The 18,338-nt window shown below is 49.4% G+C and overlaps 2 protein-coding genes across 2 annotated transcripts; both read right to left on the bottom strand.

The window, feature by feature from the left end:
• Positions 1 to 864: 864 nt before the first annotated feature.
• Positions 865 to 14,313, bottom strand: Etfb (electron transfer flavoprotein subunit beta). Its single transcript, XM_034498454.2, has 6 exons — positions 14,150 to 14,313; positions 6,074 to 6,232; positions 5,708 to 5,866; positions 4,085 to 4,147; positions 1,990 to 2,148; positions 865 to 1,076 (listed from the first exon to the last, which is right to left on the bottom strand). The coding sequence occupies exons 1-6, from the start codon at positions 14,204 to 14,206 to the stop codon at positions 906 to 908; spliced, it is 768 nt and encodes a 255-aa protein (XP_034354345.1). The 5' UTR covers positions 14,207 to 14,313; the 3' UTR covers positions 865 to 905.
• Positions 14,314 to 15,038: 725 nt separating this feature from the next.
• On the bottom strand, positions 15,039 to 17,737 carry Cldnd2 (claudin domain containing 2). Its single transcript, XM_034485401.2, has 5 exons — positions 17,436 to 17,737; positions 16,524 to 16,705; positions 16,062 to 16,202; positions 15,396 to 15,515; positions 15,039 to 15,151 (listed from the first exon to the last, which is right to left on the bottom strand). The coding sequence occupies exons 2-5, from the start codon at positions 16,690 to 16,692 to the stop codon at positions 15,078 to 15,080; spliced, it is 504 nt and encodes a 167-aa protein (XP_034341292.1). The 5' UTR covers positions 16,693 to 16,705; positions 17,436 to 17,737; the 3' UTR covers positions 15,039 to 15,077.
• Between the last annotated feature and the right edge of the window lie 601 nt (positions 17,738 to 18,338).

Raw genomic sequence — 18,338 nt, 5'->3', positions numbered from 1 at the left:
CCTGATGAGCTGGAACTTTGGCTCCAAGAACATCTGCCTCAGAGCCCTGGAGTCAGAAACCAGCCAGAGGTGGGATTTGAACTCTAGGACTAGAGACACAGAACCCATCACCTTAGCTATATGACACTATGCAGTCCCCATGTGCTCTGGTCAGCCAGGGGCAGCTTGATAAGGATGAGTATGAGGATCAGGTCTGTATATCTGACTGTAGGGTCCTGGCCTTGTCATCTCATCTGAGAACATTCTTTGTAAGCTTTTGTTTTTGCACTATGAGGCCCACATTGGCCTCAAATTTATGCTACTCCTCCTATCTTGGCCTCTCAAGTGTTGGGATTTTAGTCAAAAAACACCATGGTTGACTTAGTTTGATTTTTCTGTTGCTGGCGTGGAATACAGGGACTCTTGTATGCTAGGCAACTGCTCTGTCACTCAATGACATTTCCAGTCCACGAGTTTTTAATGTCTTGCTGGTCTACCCATCCCCGAGCAGACAAAAGTCCCTAGCCTCATGCTCCCTTGGGTGCCAACTCTCAGTAGGGATCAGCTTCCCCAGGGACTTTAGCAAACCCTCCACAGCCATGAGTCCTTGTCTCCCTGATATTCCTCCAGCACCCATCTGACTCCATCTTCCTGGGAGGGTTCTCCTGAAGGTCAGTGTGCCTCCCCACCCAGCCCTCCTCAACCTGTACTACAGTTGCTTCTACCAGTATCCATTCCTTTACTGTGAAGTCAATGGCTGGGATGTGACTCAAACGCTTCCCAGCCTCACCCTGCACAGGGCCTGTCACATGGGGGATTTAGGTAGACATTTGATGAGTGAATCAAACAAGGACATCCACAGAATGAGGAAACAGAGGCAGTGGCTTGGAAAGGCACAGTTTTATTGTAGAGTATCAGGGAAGGTCTCAGATCCGCCCCACCTCCTTCAGCTTGGCCACCAGGTCTTCTGTGGTCTCTACCTTGACTCCCGCTAAGCGTTGAGGGGGCTCCTCCACACTGATCACAGAGACCTTGGAGGTCAGGTCCACACCCAGATCGCCAGCCTTGATCACTTCAATCTTCTTCTTCTTGGCTTTCTGCACACAGGAATCAGTGGCTCAGGGAGCTGTGAAGCCCTTGCCTGACCCAACCTCCTCCTGGTGAGTGGTTCATGTTTAAAGCCATAACTGTTGCCAGAATCCCTCAGGACCTCTCTGCTGGCCAGGAATGTGATTTTTCATAGCTAAACCTGATGTAGTCTATCCCTTCAGGCTAGGATGCCCTAGGACGCTCTACTTCAGCAGTTCTCCCTCATGACATCCAAAGCTGCCCACAGAGCTCGGGGCAAACAGATGTCATTGTGGCTGTGGTGACTCCATAGACTGCAGCTGAGCTAACCTACTGAGGCTTCCACATTGGCTGACTTGACCCACTGACTCTTCCCACTGGCTAAGCTGATCTACTGAATCTTCCCCATTGGCTGGTTTGACCCACTGAACCCTCCTACCAGCCAAGTTGATACACTCAACCTTCCATATTGGCCAAGCTGACCCAATAAACACATCATCTTGGTCAAGCTGACCAAAAACTCATCCTGCTTGCAGAGAGGATTTGGGATCAACTTCCGGTTGACCAAGAGAACTTCGCTCCCTCCAAGATGGCCTAAACAAAGACTTCCAACTCACAAAGATGACCATGAGCCAAGATTGAATGAAGTCTTGCTATTTGCCCATTATCTAGTGAACTCCCACTGGGAGGCTAGGAAGACAGGGAGAAACTCTGCTGTCTGAGAGACTTCCCACCAGGTGTGACCCTGATGGGCCCTCCTCTTGCTACACTAGCCCATTAGCTTTTGCCACTGGTAGAGGTGAGCCTAGAAACTGCTCAGGAAGATGGCGCAGTGACCCTTTCCTTCTGATCTATATCCCTTGTGCCCTTGTCTTGTGTCATCCAATCACTGAGGAGGCATCAAGTCCACTCCACAGTAGGTCCCAGTGGCTTGCCACTCACCATGATGTTGGGCAGTGTGGCATAGCGAGGCTCATTGAGCCTTAGGTCAGCAGTCACCACAGCGGGCAGCTTCAGGCGAAGGGTCTCCAGACCCCCGTCAATTTCCCGTTCCACTTTTATCTTGTCCCCCTCCAGTGTCACCTGAGAGGCGAATGTACCCTGGAGGGGACAGCGTCAGAGGAAAGTGAATTCAAATAGGCATTGAGCAGGCCTTGGGCTCCACTGCTGAGTATATGCACAGAGAAATGAACTGAGGAGATTAGAGCAAGAGACAAAGGTCCTGTGATATTAAAATCGGGGGTGGCCCATAGCACAGCACTGCAAACTCTGGTGGCAGGGGAGGGGCTCATCTTCTCTTCATTCAAATGTGGCATGGGGCTAGAGAGGTAGCTTGGAGGTTAAACACCTGGCTGCTCTTGCAAACCCATGTTTGGCTCCCAGAATCCATGTCAGGTGGCTCACAACGGCCTTGTGCTCCAGCTTCAGGGATCTGATGCCCATTTCTGGCCTCTATATGCACCTGCACACATAACCCTTCCCACCCAACACCCCACACATATACATAAATAACAAAAAAAAATAAATCTAGGAGCTAGAAAAATGGCTAAGTGGTTAAGAGTACTTTTCCAGAGGACCTGAGTTTAATTCCCAGCACCCACATAATGGCTCACACCCACCTGTAACTCCAGCTCTGTGGAATCCAATGCCACTTTCTGGCCTCCAAGGTCACCCATACTCATGCACACAAACATACACATATGTGTAAATAAAAAGAAAATCTTTAAGAGATAGTGGGAGAAAGGCTAGAACACACTAGACATGTCACTTCCTGGAGTCTGCTTTATGTTTTACACTGTTTCAGCCTGTGGTTACCTCTGCTACTTTAACATTAACTACACTTATCATTTTACTTACATGATGTGTGTGTGTGTGTGTGTGTGTGTGTGTGTGTGTGTGTGTACATGTAAGTACAGTGCCCACAGTGGTACAGAGCAGAGTATGGACCCCTTGGAACTGGAGTCACAGGTAGTAAGCTACCTGATATGGATATTGGGAACCATGCCCTGGCCTCTGTAAGTACAGCCAGTGCTCTTAACTGACAAGCCATCTTTCCAGCCCTCAACATTAGTTAAAGAACCCTGAACCGAGTTTCCAATTCCGTTGTAGAATCAGGAACTTGAAGACTGATGATATGGTTCAGTTGGTACAGTGCTGGCCTAGTCTGCACAAAGCCTTGGGTTCCATCCCCGGTACCACATAAACCAGGGCTATGGGTGCATGCCTGTCACCACAGCACTCGAGGTAGAAGAAGGAGGAGTTAACAGACATCTCGGGGATCGGACTCAGGTGGTCAGATTTGGTAGCAAGTGCCTTTACCTGCAGAGCCATCGCACCATATCCTAATTAGTTTAATCTTAAACATCTGAGGTGCATTATCATGACTCCGGTGATGATTTCATGGGTCAGCCCTATGTCAAAATGTGTCAGGCTGTGACCTTTGTGTGTCTGTGTACAAGTGTGAGCATACGGGTGCATGTGGAATCCGTTGGACAACAGCAGGTATCTTCCTCAATCATGTTCCATCTTATTTTTAAATTTTATGTTTATTTAGTGTGTGTGTGTGTGTGTGTGTGTGTGTGTGTGTGTGTGTACACAGCCTGGAGGAGTTGGTTTGCCCTTACCATATGAGTCTAGGGGATCTCAGATCATCAGGTTTGGTGGCAAGCCCCTTTATCCACTGAGCCACCTTGCCAGCCTTCCACCTTACTTTCTGAGAGACAAGGTCTCTCACTGCAAATCATACACTTGAAGTGTGCATAACTTACTGTAGGTTCCTGATTTCCCAGTAAAGCTGTTACAAAAACCTTGATAGTCTAGTAACTGGCAAAGTTTTAAGTTTCTTCAGAACAATGTTTCATCCAGTATGGGCAAGAAAGGTCCCTTTGAGCAGAGACCCGAAGCACAGCCTTGACAAGGAAGCCAGGAAGCAAGTTGGGGAAATAGCACCCCAGGAAGTGAAAAGAGCAGGTGCAAAGGCCCCAGGGAGGAGCTGAGCTTGGAGGATGAGGTCAGGTGCTCCTTACCCCAGCCTCACCTGCGGCCAGTCCAGAAGTCCAGCTGTCATCTGACCTGTCTGGTTACAGTCATCATCAATAGCCTAGCAAAGAAAGAGAGAGAGGACTTTGTGATGGTGGCTCGGCTTATGCCGGCCCATTTAGACTTCTTATTAATAACAGTTCTCAGCAGGCAAGACAGGAAATACTTTAGGCTTTCCAAGCTGTTCAAGCAGGTCACATGGTGCTCAAGCTCCAGGTGATCTGTAAATGAACATGTACAGGTGTACCAATAAAACTTTATTGGCAAAGCAGATGTTGCCTGGAGCTACAGATTGCTGATTCCTGGTCTAGAATGATTCCCTCCCTGGGACCAAGACACGTGTGCAGGGACGTGGAGGGGCCTGGCGTGCCTGTTGGCATTCATTCACATAGCTTCCAAGGCAGCCAGGACATGTGCCAGCCCCAGCAGAAACCCAGAGGAACAAAAGCAAAGCTAGTACGAACACTCGATCCACTCTCCCCTACTTACTCCACCAGTTGGTTCCAGCATGGGCACAGGACTCAAGCTGAAACATGAGGAGGAAGCCCTGGTATTCCTGAAGCTGCTAAATGCCAGGCTGCCAACACCTGGTACCAGGGATACCTGGACCCCAACCCTACTAGGATGGACCTGTCCTTTTGGTTTGTTCTTGGGTTCAGCACTTGGCCTCAGTTTAGGGAATTCTCCTGTGACTCTAGCTACTGGTAATGTGTTCTATTATCTGATTTTACAGTGCTGGCAGGATTCCCATGACCTGCACCCACACACTCTTGCAGGGCTGGCCTGGTTTCCTGGGGCCCCTCCTCCATTCCTAGGACCCCAACTGTCTCCTTAGCCTCCTGTACCCGGCTTCTATGTCCCTTCGATCTCCTGTCTTCTTAGCACCTTTCCTCCCTTTCTTTTCTGCCTATGACCCTTCCTACACACTCTTCTTTGCCATCCTCCTGTGATACCACAAAGCTTATCTTTGTGAGAAGGCAGCTCCCACAGGAAGGTGAATGTCCCTGGGTCTCCAGAGGGGACAGGTGAGCCAACCAGTAGCAAGACAGCCTCAGTGAACCCCAATGCTGCCCAGTCATCAACTTGGTCCACCTTCTCCAAACTGCAGGCCATTCATCCTGGCCCCAGAGGAGATCCTGCCCCTCTCCTGCTCACAGACCAACTGCCTACTGCCTACAACCAACGTGCTCAAGTCTGTTTCAAGGCCAGGCCCGTCTCCTGAATTCCTACCTTTCCCTGGTGTCTCTGTGTGTCTGAACATGCCTTCAGACACACAGGCATGTTCTTTGGTTGTCCCCAGTCCCACCCCAAACACACACACAGTTATCAAGCCAAACTTGTCATGTTCTTAACCTGCTACTGCACCTATACCACGCCTGGCTTGGGCCAGGCCTCTGTCTCACCCACATGAGCCCCAGATTGTTGGACACTAAACTTGGCCAAAAGCATCTTTCTGACACTCACAGTGGCCTGTGTTGCTGGATCATGCTGTCAGTGGAGATGGCAGGGTCCTGTGCTACTTGACCGGGGTTGTGTAAACTGCTGGACCTGAGCCTGCTGCAGGCTCACACCCATCCTAAGCAGGGTGAGGGGTGGGTAACAGAAGGCCTGGAATACCAACCTGCTTGCCCAGGAACAAAAGGTCCACCTTCTCCTTTTCAGCCAGCTTGGCCAGGACCCGGGCCACCTGCAGGGGGCCTAAGCTTTCTGCCTGTGCCCCTGGCACCTCCACGTGGATGCCTCTGTCTGCACCCATGGCCAGAGCAGTTCGGATGGTCTCCTGAAGAGGGCAGAGCAGTTAACTAGACATTTATCATGCTAGTGATGCAGGCCCAGGCCCCAGCCCTCCTCCCTCAGACCCAGGATACAGGCTCTAGCCTTCCTTCCTCAAACTGAGAGAGGTTCAGCCTCAGCCTCCTCTCTCGGACTGAGGTATGTTCAGCCTCCTCCCTCAGACTCTTCACTCACACTCAGGGTCCCTAAGCACCTGGCACTGTGAAGGGCCACAGCTGACAGCGACGATCTCCTTCACCAGCTTCTTCTCCTTTAGCCGTACGGCCTCTTCCACTGCAATCTCACAGAAGGGGTTCATGGAGTGCTTCACGCCATCAGTGACCACTCCAGACTTGTCAGGCTTTACCCGAATCTGTGTAGTACGCAGGGAAGGCACAGGATCAGGGAAGATGATAAGGCCAGGGCCTTAGTGCTGACCCTCTCGCACAGCTAGGTCAGCAGAGGTCCACAAAGGGCCAAGACCTTCTTGTACAGGGTTATGAGTTCTAGAACTCACAAGACAGACCATCTTCTCGTTTCTCATTCAGATTTTACTAAAAAGCAGGGACATGTGACATGGTTGTTTGGACACTGTGTCTACTCTTGGTGTGTGTGTGTTTATGAGAGAAAGTTTTGTATGCTTCAGTCCCAGTGACAAATACCTACCAGGATACCTCCAGGTGTAGTAGAAGTGTATCCAGCAGCTAAGTGTGGTTGCACACACCTACAACTTAACACCAGGGTGGCTGAGGCGGGAAGTTCAGAAGCTTGATCGCTAGCTAAGCAGTAAGATCAGCTCAAAACAGTCATGTTTAGTTTCATGGGTCTGAACTCAGGATGTGGGCACAGTGCTGCCTTTAGAGGTCCATCGGAGAACTGGCTTATTACATTTGTGTGTTTTTAAGACTTGCTGCTCTTCCAGAGGACTGGAGTTCCACAGCTGCCTGCACCTCCAACTCCAGGGGATCTGACGCCCTCTTCTGGTCTCTACATGTACTGTACTCACATGTACACAGACACATATAATTAAAAACACTTTAAGCAGTGCTGTTGCGTGCTTGTGTGTGCCTTCATGTGCCATGCATGGTATGCATGTGGAGATCGATGGACAACTCCACTTCCCTCACCTCTAACGCTAGGATTTCAGGTGTGTGTCATTAGTTGCACCTTGCTCCCAATGCTCTGAAGAAGTACATGGAGACGATACTGTCACCCATTATGAATGAAGGGGCGCCACGGAAGAGCCCTGCTCTGAGCCACTGTACTTATCCTCATGCGTTAATCTAGCCTCAGAGACAAGCTCTCATCATCTCCCATGTGCACAGGAAGAAGCAGGCTTTGAGCTGCAGTGCCCGGCTGAAGCTGGCACAGTCCGGCAGCCCCTGATGATTTCTAGAAGTTTCTGGAGCTCTGAGGAAAGGTAACAGGGGCCCGAGAAAGCTGTTAGGGAAAAACTCAATGGGATAGGGGCCCATAGGCTAAGGTCTGACCAAGGACTGAGGTTGACCAGGTAAAGTGTGAGGAATGGTATTCCAGAGAGGTCTGTAGTAGTCCATAGCAGGTGCTAAGACCCTGAGGTAGAAAGAAGCTGGGAGGGTAAGTAGAGTCAGAGGAAGCCAGTGTGGCCAGGGTAGAGCAAGATGGCTTCACGGTAGAGAGGCTAGCAGTACTGAATATTATGACAGGCACCAATGGCCTTCCAAAGGCATGTGAGACAGGGGCTCTACCTCTGAGCCATGCTCCCAGCTTCTCACTGGGGATTCTAGCAGAAGCTTTGCTCTGAGGCACTGCCCCAGCTCCTCACTGGTGACATTTAGACACACATTCTACCAGTTAGCTCCCTTGCATGGTCTCTTTTTACTTTGAGATAGGGACTTATAAATTTGTCCTTACTGGCCTTGAACTTGCTCTGTGACCCAGGCTAGTCTTAGAGTTGTCGCTGTCATGAGTATAGGGATAACAGATATGGTGTTGAACTGTCCTGTATATCATTAGCTGTGGAGCAGATACATGTCAACAAGCCAGTGAGAACTGCCATACAAGAGCACAACTAAAGCCCCAGGGCACCTGCCCATGCCCTTAGACACACCAGGATGAAAAATAAAAACAAAACCCTCTGCCTTACAAAATGAAATAAAATTCATGCAGGGCGGAGGATACTGCCTAGTGGGTAGACTGCTCTCCTGGCTGCCTAGTGGGTAGCAAGCTCTCCTCCATGCATGAAGCTGTGGGTTCCACCCCCAGCATCAGGTAAATCAAGCATGGTGATATGGGCCTATAATCCCAGAAGTTAAAGGTCATCCTTGGCTACATAATAAATTTTAGTCCAACTTGGGCTATCAGACCCTACAGTAAAGCAAACAGACAAACAAAACCATTATATAAACTTCCTCTTTAAGACAGGGAAGAAACTCCCTCCACAGAAAAGGCCTGTGCTGGTGAGCGGAGGGAGGCCCAGAGCTGATGTCATTGTGGCTACCCTAGGAAAAAGGGCCAAGGAAGCTGCTATCTCACCTGCTTAGTGGGACCAACATGTTTGCAGCTGTTTGGGGGAGGATTAAGTCAGTAAACAATGGTTGGTCGGCATATCTGCAGTGGTGTTTTATTTTTCTTTGTGGCAGAACTGAAGTTTCAGCCCAGCATGCCAGGAAGCACCCCACCACTGAGTGGCATCTCCAGCCCTCTCTTGCTTCTATTGTAGATACAGGGCAGAGTTTCGTTCAGTATCGTAAGCTTTGTCCATGCAGGGAGCTCTGCCCCAAGGTCTAATTCACTTTAACAGCCTGGACTCTTGTAGTCTGTCCTATAAGCCAGGGAACTTGGTCACTGTTATTGCCACGTTGAAGCAACTGAGGCCCAGAGAAGCCAAGTGCTGACCCATTGTCACTCAGAGAGGAAGTGGGAATGCAGGGAAGGGGTCTAACTTAAGACCGTCTTGGAAGCAGGAGGCTCTATGGAGTTAGCAATAGTGTCTATTGCCACTACTTCCAAGGAAGGGTTTTGGGTTTTGAAAACTGAAAATAAGCTGTGTCTGAATAGTTTGCCTAGAATATCAGAACTGTGAAGAGATTGTAATTTTGTAGGTCCAGAGGCTAATTACCAAACCTTGGGCTAGTGTTGTCTAGTCTTGGCCTTCCTTTGTATCTGTACTAATGTTTGTGATTGACAGATAAAAGCATTTAGAATCTATTAACTTAGCAGACCACTAGCTTCCTTCAACCCAAAGGCTAAGAAGGCCTCCATGCAGCATCTTGGGTCTATAGAAAAGCTTCCCTCATCTCACTGTACCTCCCTCTCTGGCATAGCCAGAATAAACTATCTCTTATTCCCATTGAGATGTAGCCCAAGCCTGTTGGTTCACTGAACTACATCACTGGCAATGCGCTCCCCTAATTTTGCTCAGTATGGCTTTGGATTCACTGTAGCTCAGGATGGGTTTGAACATGTTCATGAGGAGGCTTCTTGGGTAGATGGGATTACAGTGCTGGTGGGTTTCTATTAGCAGAGTAGAGTGTAAGGGTGCACACCTATACTTCCAGTATTTGGAAGTAAGAGGCAGGAGAATTAGTTCAAGGCCAGTTTAGGACACATAAAATTCTGTCTCAAACAAACCAAACCAAAACCAACTGAAGACAAACATAAAGGAAAGAGAGGCCCAGTGGATAAAGGTGTCTGCTGCCAAGCCTAACACCCCCCAGAATCTACATGGTAAAAGGAGAGGACTGATTCCTTCAAGTTGTCCTCTGACCTAGGCCCAAGGCCTGTGAGCACATACCTGCATGCTTGCTTGTACACACACACACACACACACACACACACACACACACACACACACTTCTTCTTAAGAGAGGGTTTTTAAAATGCAGTTTCCTGGACCCTTGACACTGTGCACAGACTTCCCTTTGGTTCTGTGCCACAATCTTAACAGAGCTTGATGGGAAAGGGCACCTGTAGGGCACAGAGCAAGCAGAGCAGCAAGGCCTGATGGGAGATCACACACTGGTTGACAGCTTGGCCACTGTGAGGTCAGGGCACTGAGCAAATACAGAAGGTCTCCTGGGTCTGAGGCTGGGGGATGAGAGCGAGGGTAGTAAAGGAAAGGTGTGGGAGCCAGTGTTTCCTTAAGGACTAAAGCGGTGCGGCGGCCACTCCACAGGTGGACACATGAGGCACTAAAGGGGTGCGTCAGCCACTCCACAGGCGAACACATGCTTCCTGGGCCTCAGATGATCCTTCAGCCTTTCCTGGTTAACTCAGAGGGCTAACCCTCATGGAAAATGTGTTCTTGGCCAGAAACAAGCACCTCACTGAGTTGCCAAATACCTATTAATACTTTCTTTCTCCCTGTTTGTGCAAGCACTGGTTATATTTCAAGGAAGTTTTGAAAGAGACTTCCATCACTCACCATCTGAATCGTTAACAGCCCTCACTGCACACCAGGCACTGTTCCAAGAATTTAGTTAACCTAACTCCAACTGTGGTGGCACTTGCCAGTAGGATATGCTGAAGACGCACAGGTAGGAGGATGAAGAGGTCAGTTTTGATGAGGGTGTTCGCTGCCTAGCCTGATAACCTGAATTTTATCTCTGAGACCCACTTAGTGGATAAAGACAGCCCATTCCCTTGAGTTCGCTTCTGGTCTCCACAGTAATGCTGTGGCATGTGCATGACCCACCTTAAATACATACATACATACATACATACATACATACATACATACACACACACATACACACACATAAAAATTAATTAATCCTCATAAAGTAGGTACTACCATAAGCACTACTGTCAAGAGGAAGAGAATAAGTCTCAGAGTTGTTAATTCTTTAAAATCACAGTCAAGAGTGGGCCCAGACAACAGGTCTTGGAGTCCAGGTAAGAACCATTCTGTTTGGAGCACGAGAGAGGGCTTAGTGGTTAAGAGCATTGGCTGTGCTTGTAATGAACCCGGGTTCAGTTCCCAGCATTCACATGGTAGCTCACAACCATCTGTAACTTCAGTTTCAGGACATCAGATGCCCTCCCCTGGCCTTCAAGAGCAGTACATGCAAACACTGCACATAACATTTACAGGCAAACATTCATACGTATAAAACAAAAGTAATTTTAAGGGCCATTTTATCAGTGGGATGAACCATTCTGATGGTGCCTACAGCTTGAGACGGTTTTCATTAGAAGATCTCAAATTCCAAAATGGCAATAAAATGACACTGGTATGTCCATGGTAGGACAATGGGGTGGGAAGGTAGGGCCTCTGAGCACTGTGATCTTCAGCAACGGATCACAGGCCTCAGAAAAGGTAATCTTAGAACAAACACCATGAGGGACTGGGTGAGACCAGGAATACTGAGGTGAGTGAGTGAGACTCGGTTCAGTCTGCAAGGAGCTGCCAGTGTGGAAATGGGGGTGTAGGTGGCACACCGGTGTAAACAAGAGGACTATAGTATACTATGGAAAGGGCTTATAAGACAAGATTGGGGGCCCTCAGGGGAGAGGAAGTTGATTCAATGTTGATGTTATCAATTGGTCATAATCGTCAAGACAGGAAAAAGATGCTAGAAAGCACAACAGAGAGGCCATCAAAGCAATCAGTTGACACAGAATCCTAGATTGGCTAGAGGTTTGGAAGCAGAAATGGGAAGAGAAGGTCCCAGAAGGGACATAGATGGCTGCACCAAATAACCCAGGGTCCCCAAAGATGGCCTTAGGAGTTGGGGTTTTATATGGAGAGTGATGGGGAGCCAAGAGAAAGAAGGGTAGCCCTGCATGTAGAAAGTCCCCAAGGGTGAATGAGAAAGTGCTGGAGGAGGGAGCCCAAGATCTCAGGGGGAGGCTGGAACTAGGTTGTAGGTGAGATGGGGTTAATGGGATATGGCCTGGGGCCAGCAAGAAAACAGTAATGTATTAGGTTTGGGGCTGAGAACTGACAGTTCTGACATTGGGTGTTAGGAGAAAAGATGGTACCTAAGTCTGGCCCAAGTGACCAGATGATCAAAATGGTATCAAGAGTCAGGCTAGCAAGGTCTGACTCACTGCCTTTTTCAAAGAAGGTATCATCAGACACTGAATGTGAAGTAGGAAGCCCTGCATAGTGTGGGAGGAAAGTGCCACAGACTCCAAGGAAAGGGGGGGGGGGAGGTTGACACCATACTGTGTTCACCTTTAAGCTGTTGGATCATACTGGAACACAGCCTAGATGACCATGGGCCAGGCTTTGCAGTAGGAAGTGCTGGGATTACAGCTCATTCAAGGTGGTGAGGGTGCTTGGTGTGGTGTTGCAGGCCCAGCATCAAAGCCAGTTGAGAGGTTGAGGATGGAGAGTCTGAGGTCAGCCTGGGCAGTTAAACACCTCAGAATAAGATGTAGAGACCCAGGAGTGATAGTACACACTTGTAATCACTCAGGATGTAGAGGCAGGAGGATCAGGAGTTCAAGGTCATTCTTGACTTCATAGTGAGGTCCAGGCCAACCTGGACTAAATAAGACTGTCTCTAGGGGCTAAGAAGATAGCTCAGTAGTTAAGAACACTTAGTGTTCTTTTAAAGGACCCAGGTTCGGTTCCTGACACACCCATCAGGCAGCTCATGATCACCTATAACTGCGGCTGCAGGAGTTCTAATGCTCTATTCCAGCTTTCAGGGGCACCTATACTTCTATGTGTATATCCACACACATAGGCCTAATTAGAAGATAAAACTGAGGCCTGGAGAGATGGTTCAGTGGGTAAGAGCACTTCCAGAGTACCTGGCCTATGGACATGGTAGCTCACAACTGTCTGTAAACTCCAGCTCCAGGAATTTTAACAATTTCATACATGCATGCATGCAAGCAAAACACCAATGCACATAAAGTAAAAAAAAAAAAAAAAAAAAAAAAAATTTTACAAATTTAAATTAAATAAAAATACCTTGTCTATAATGATGATGATAATAGTAATTTTAAAAATAAAATAGAAAAAGACTGGAGCTATAGCTCAGTGGTACTGGCCTGGCCTAGTATTTGGAAGGTCATGGGTTTGATTCACACACACACACACACACACACACACACACACACACAATAAATAAATAAATAAATAAATAAATAAATAAATAAATAAATGGTGGTTGAGTTTCCCAGGAACCCACATGTATCTCAATAAGTCTGGAAGCACAAGCCAACCTGTTTTCTCTCTAGCAAACAGGCAGACAGCCAGACTTGCCTGGACTCCTGACTCTTGCTGCTTACCCAGTTGGGGGTAGGGGAAGTGGGGGACAGGCATCTGGCAAGTAACAGGGCCTCCACAGGCCTCTGTTTCCTCATCCACCCTGCTCGACTAAGAGTACAGAAGATGCACAAAGGGATTGATCTCTGTACAAGAATTATGTCTACTGATGCTTTGTACCCACTTCAATGTCTGCTGTCTGGGTCATGGACGTTGAGTCTGTCTCCTGTATCCTCCCTGTCTCATTCCTCAGTCGGGGTCATGGATGATGGTATTAAAATAAATGTTATAGCCAGTTTTTACCTATCTCAGAGGTCTCTTGGGTGCATCCTCCTTATGCTAGGAAACTTAAAGGACAGAAAGGGGAATATCTCAGGACGATGGAGACAGACAAACATTAATTGCCACCATCTTTTTAGGCTAAGCATTGAGAGACTGACCTGGGAACCCAGTCTGATTCAATGCTGGCTATAGCAGCTTCTCTCTGAGGAGAAACCAGGTCCTCAGGGGTGCTGCTCTCAAAGCACTCATGAACACACTCTGCTGTCTTGGTCAAGTTGGCTCGTTTGAACTTGTTTCTCCAGCAAGCACCAGTCTGTTTCCCTTCCTAAATAAAAAAAAAATTTCCCGAGCATCCCATGGCGATCTGGGTGAGGCACTTTCTGAGTCCCATGGAACCAGATGGCTCCCCATATGGCTGTACAGGTAGAGCAAACAATGCAGCCTGGACGGTAATGAGTGATGGAATCGCAGGCCCCACACAGAAGTCTCTATTCTGCTTCTCTCTTGCTAAGTGACATCTTTGTGCCTCAGTTTCTCCACGTGTTAAATAGGGACTGTGACTCCTCCAGCCCACAGTTATCAAGGGACTGAGAGAAAGGGAAAGAGGGTCGTGACCACAGAAGGATCTGATTGTCAAAAACTCACAGCCCTTGATTTTTGCTCCAGGTATGACTGACATCGGGTCAAAGGGCACTAGAAATTGACTTTTGAAAGGCTCTTTTATGTGGGGTACGCTCCTGATCTTGGACGTTCATAGCTGCGATCTCAGGGTGCTGGGATCTAGTGGGGGGTGGGGAAAGTCACCTTCACAGCGAAGTCGATGACCCTCTTGACAGCCACGAGCGCGCGCAGCTCCGCCATCTTCCTGCAGCAGTCACTGGCTGGGTCGGGTTGCACCTAATCCAGACAGCCACAAACTCCGCCCCATATCTGTCTCTGCGTCTGCGCGCTGCAACACCGACCAATCAACCGCCGCACAACTCAGAAAAAGCCAATAGGAAGCGGAATTCAGGTAGAGAGGCGGGATCCAGAGGACGGGCCGAAGGGTGGAGGGGGCGTTGCACAGAAGTAGGGGAAAGGGCATTCCTAGGAGTGAAGTTTGCTGAGGACTTGTTCATCCTAATTCGCTTCCCGCAACTCCTGTTGTCCCCAGATCTGCAATTCACATCTAGGTTCCTCCTTTCTCAGCATTCCAAGTCCACATGTCCGTGTTCCCACGCGCACCCTGTGCCTTTTTTCCCACGCCCCCAAGGCCTCCGTTTGTTTGCCTCCGCGTTCTTTCTGCAGATTCCTTCCTTATCCTTGCGTCTTACACTTTACTTCCCTGTGTCCTCTGGTCCCCACTTCCTCCCCTACGACTACGTACTTTACGACTCTCCTGAGTCCCATACTCTCTACCTGTGCCCAAGTTCTCTCTGAATTCCCTTTTTGCACTCGAACCCCACCCCTTCCTCTACGCCTACTCCCCCTAGGACTACCTGGTGTAGGCATGGCCCTACACCCTCTCCATGCTTCCGCATTTCCTGCAAATCCCAGGGGTACACACCTTGTTCCAGGGTTCAGGTCTCTGCTTCTACCCTCCCACATTCCCTCTGACCTCCTTAATGCTCTACAAGCCACTTAATCCGTGTCTCTGTAGTCTCCAAACTTCTTCTGTCTCTACGTTCCGCAGAAAAGCACACAGGGCCGATGCTAAAAGCCATTCCTTTATTCTGCCCCAGGCAGGCTGCATTCACAGGCACACTGGGAACCCGCTGATGGCTTCGGTGCTCTGCATGATCATGTCGGCAAGCAGAAAGCAGAAGCCTGGCAGAAAGGGAGTGCAGAGCCGGGGGAGGAAGATGGGCCATGGGGCGGATGACCTGACCTGCCTGGGAACTAGGGATGGGGGTTCCAAGGGCGTCTCCACCGGGTGTGCTGGACTGCGAGGGCGGGGAGGTCCCTGGAAGTCATCGTGGACTTCCCTGGGAGAATAGGTGACTGGGAAGTTTCTGGGGAGGGGAGTCCTCTAGAGGGATAGTCTCCACCCTCTTCCCCTCGTGCCGGTTACCCGCAATAAACGAGAAGGGTAAAGCCAACCATCCGGAAAAGTAGGACCAGGAGAAGAAGACTTCTGGCTTCCAGGCATTCTTTGCAGTGTATACGGTCAAAGCAATCAGCAGCAGCAACCCTGGGCCACGCCCACCCGTCAGGTGAGTGTGACCAGGTAGGGGCTGCACCTAAGCCCACCCCTCAGAACCGCCCTTGTCTCTGACTTATCAAACCACGCCCAGCTTCCCTTTGACTCCACCTTTGTGAGCTTCTTCTCCTTCCTTTTTTTCTTTTTTATTAAAAATAGATTCTTCCCTTATACAATATATCCCGACCAGTTTCCTCTTCCTCAACTTCTCCCAGCGTCTCCCCTTCCCCAAGACCCATTCCTCCTCTTCTTCAGAAAAGAGCAGGTCTCCGAGAGAGGACAGTCAAACAGGACAAAACAAGGCAAAAGCACACTGAGGGTGGACAAGAGAACCCAATAGGATGGAAAGAGCCCCAAGAACAGGCATTCCTGCTCCCTCTGCTGGGCATCTGTCAGCTACCCCCTGCTCTCCCTCCCTTTTCTAACCATGCCTGTCAAACTCTCTCAGCCCATCTCCTTCAGAATTACCACCACCACCACCACCACCACCACCACCACCACCACCACCACCCTACATGGGGGTGACTGCCTTCTCACCGCTGAGAAAAAGTAAGACAATGGTATTCTGGCTACGTAGTGACTCGGCCTCTTGACACTGAATCCTTATCCCCATCCCCAAAGCTACAATACTGAAGGCTGCTGCCAACACCATGCACGCTGCGGTCACTGCCAAGGTGTCTAGAGAGACAGGGTAGCATCAGCTAGACACCTTGCTGCCATGAAAGGTATCCCTGGGCTCTTCTGGCCACCCTCATCCCACCACACACACACGCCATGAGCGTCTAGAGCTCATCTGTCTCCATTTTGGAAGCAGGTGTTCACATGGGAACGGAGGATGTGGTAGGAAGAAGACAGCAAGGCAGGTCTGGGGAGAAAGGGCCTTGGGGGGTAGAAGATAGCTGGATCTGAGCCTGGGGAGGAAGGCCCATCTGGAGCTGGGGGGGGGGTAGGGGTGGGATCTGGAGTGTGGTCTGATATAGAGGTGGGTGAAGCTCTCACTCTGGCAGGTGATGTTGGAGCAGGTGCCATGGGTACAGTCCTGCCATAGGCCACTGTGCCCCCCTTGTTGTCGGATCCAGTAGTTGGTGCTAGTGGAGAGTACTGTGAGGATGCTGCTCAACAGGTTAAGCAAGTTGCCTCCGGTCTGAAGGCTCTTCTTCACCCCCATGCCAAGGAGGCAGCTGCCAAGGACATCGCGGGTAGGACTGGCTCACACCTCTCACTGGGCGGAAGTTCTTCCCGGTCAGAAGCTCGTCCCCCAAGCACTCCTGCCTGGCAACCTCAGGATCCCCAAGACCAGCCACTTGCCTGGGATCCTAGCCTCAAAGAGGCTGAGGCAAGAGATCAAAAGCCCAAGGCCAGGCCTGGGCCATATAATGAGCTCTGAGCCAGGTAGACTACAGTGTGAGACCCTATCTCAATTAAAACAAACAAAACAATACAAAATAAAACAGGAGCTAGGAATGTAGCTTAGTAGTAGAGTGATTGCCCAACATGCACTGGGCACGTTTCCAGTATAGTATAGAGCAGTGGGGCATACCTGTCATCCCAGCACTTGGGGGGTAGGGGCGGGATTAGAAGTTCAAGGTCATTTTTCACTATGCAGTGAATTCAAAGCCAGTCTGGGCTATGTGAGACTCTTTCAAACAAAACAAAAAATTTCCCAATACCCCCCTCACCCCATGCTACTGGCCTTTTCCTCAACTGCCTTGCCTAAGAACTTATGACCCCACCCCCAAGAGACTCAGTTCTTCAAGTGTCCCCACCCACACCCACACCCACACCCCGGGCCTAGCATCTCAGTGGCTAACTTCCAGGCATTTTCTTCCTCAGTTGAGGAAGGTGGCTCCATTGGCCCAGTGCCCTCCCCAACTCTACGTCTATACATACACACCCCAGAAAATGACTTACAGCCTGGTCCCCTGGGACAGAGAGCCCACAGGGTTGGGGGAAGGGAGGATGGTTCTCTGTGAGGCAGCAGAGATTCCAGAACATTCTCCCCTAGCAGCCTTTTAAAGGGATACCCCTCCCCCAGAAGCATGTTCACATCTGGTCTGTTCTCTGTTCTAGAGTTTGTTTGTTTCTGAGGCAAGGCATCACTATGTAGTCCTGGCTGTCCTGGAACTCACTCTGTAGACCATTCTGTCCCCAATCTCACAAAGACCTGCCTGCCTCTGCCTCCCAAGTGCTGGGATCAAAGACAGGTGTCACTACACCCATTGGGATTGTTGTTTTGAAACAGGGTTGTTTAACTCTGGTAGCCCATGATGCATTCAAACCGTCTGAGCTGCTCAGGTCTGCCCTTGGATTTCTTCCGCCTCTATCTCCCTGGTTCTGGGATTATAGGCTCACACCGTCATTCCTAGGCTTTGTTGTGTTCTGTTCTGTTTGGCTTTCAGTCAGAGTCTTACTATATAGCCCTCAACTGGCCTAGAACTCACCATGTAGCCCAAGCCAACCTCAGACTTACAGTGATCCTGCAACCTCAGGCTCTTAAGTGCAGGGAGTGCACCACCAAGCCCAGCTTCTCTTTTAAAATTTTTATTTAAAACATTTTATTTTTAAAGTAAATTGAATTTTATCTTTAGAATTTATTTTCATTATTTTTAATTATGTGGGGTGTGTGTGTGTGTGTGTGTGTGTGTGTGTGTAAGTGTGTAAGTGTGTGGAATGGAGTCCAGAGGTATTGGATCCCTGGAACTGCCATTCCTCTGGCTTTGAGCCACCCTGATGTAGGTGCTGGGAACTGAGCTCTTAACTTCTGAGCCCAACTCCAGAGGCTCTCTTAACAGAATGACAGCTCAGAGAGCAAGC

The sequence above is a fragment of the Arvicanthis niloticus genome, chromosome 1 (assembly GCF_011762505.2).
Source record: "Arvicanthis niloticus isolate mArvNil1 chromosome 1, mArvNil1.pat.X, whole genome shotgun sequence".
Classification (NCBI taxonomy): domain Eukaryota; kingdom Metazoa; phylum Chordata; class Mammalia; order Rodentia; family Muridae; genus Arvicanthis; species Arvicanthis niloticus.
The sequence above is the reverse complement of the archived record's forward strand: the minus strand, read 5'-3'. Positions and strand labels throughout refer to the sequence as shown.

What these genes read in the sequence shown, in the direction of transcription:
- Etfb (XM_034498454.2), bottom strand. Translation starts at nt 14,206, where the DNA reads ATGGCGGAGCTGCGCGCGCTCGTGGCTGTCAAGAGGGTCATCGACTTC. An exon ending in TTTTGTTCCTGGGCAAGCAG is followed by an intron (nt 4,148 to 5,707) that starts GTTGGTATTCCA and finishes TTTCTTTGCTAG; the next exon opens with GCTATTGATGATGACTGTAA. An exon ending in GACTTCTGGACTGGCCGCAG is followed by an intron (nt 2,149 to 4,084) that starts GTGAGGCTGGGG and finishes TGTCCCCTCCAG; the next exon opens with GGTACATTCGCCTCTCAGGT.
- Cldnd2 (XM_034485401.2), bottom strand. Translation starts at nt 16,692, where the DNA reads ATGGGGGTGAAGAAGAGCCTTCAGACCGGAGGCAACTTGCTTAACCTG. An exon ending in CTCCAACATCACCTGCCAGA is followed by an intron (nt 16,203 to 16,523) that starts GTGAGAGCTTCA and finishes CTGTCTCTCTAG; the next exon opens with ACACCTTGGCAGTGACCGCA. An exon ending in ACCCTTCTCGTTTATTGCGG is followed by an intron (nt 15,152 to 15,395) that starts GTAACCGGCACG and finishes CCTTTCTGCCAG; the next exon opens with GCTTCTGCTTTCTGCTTGCC.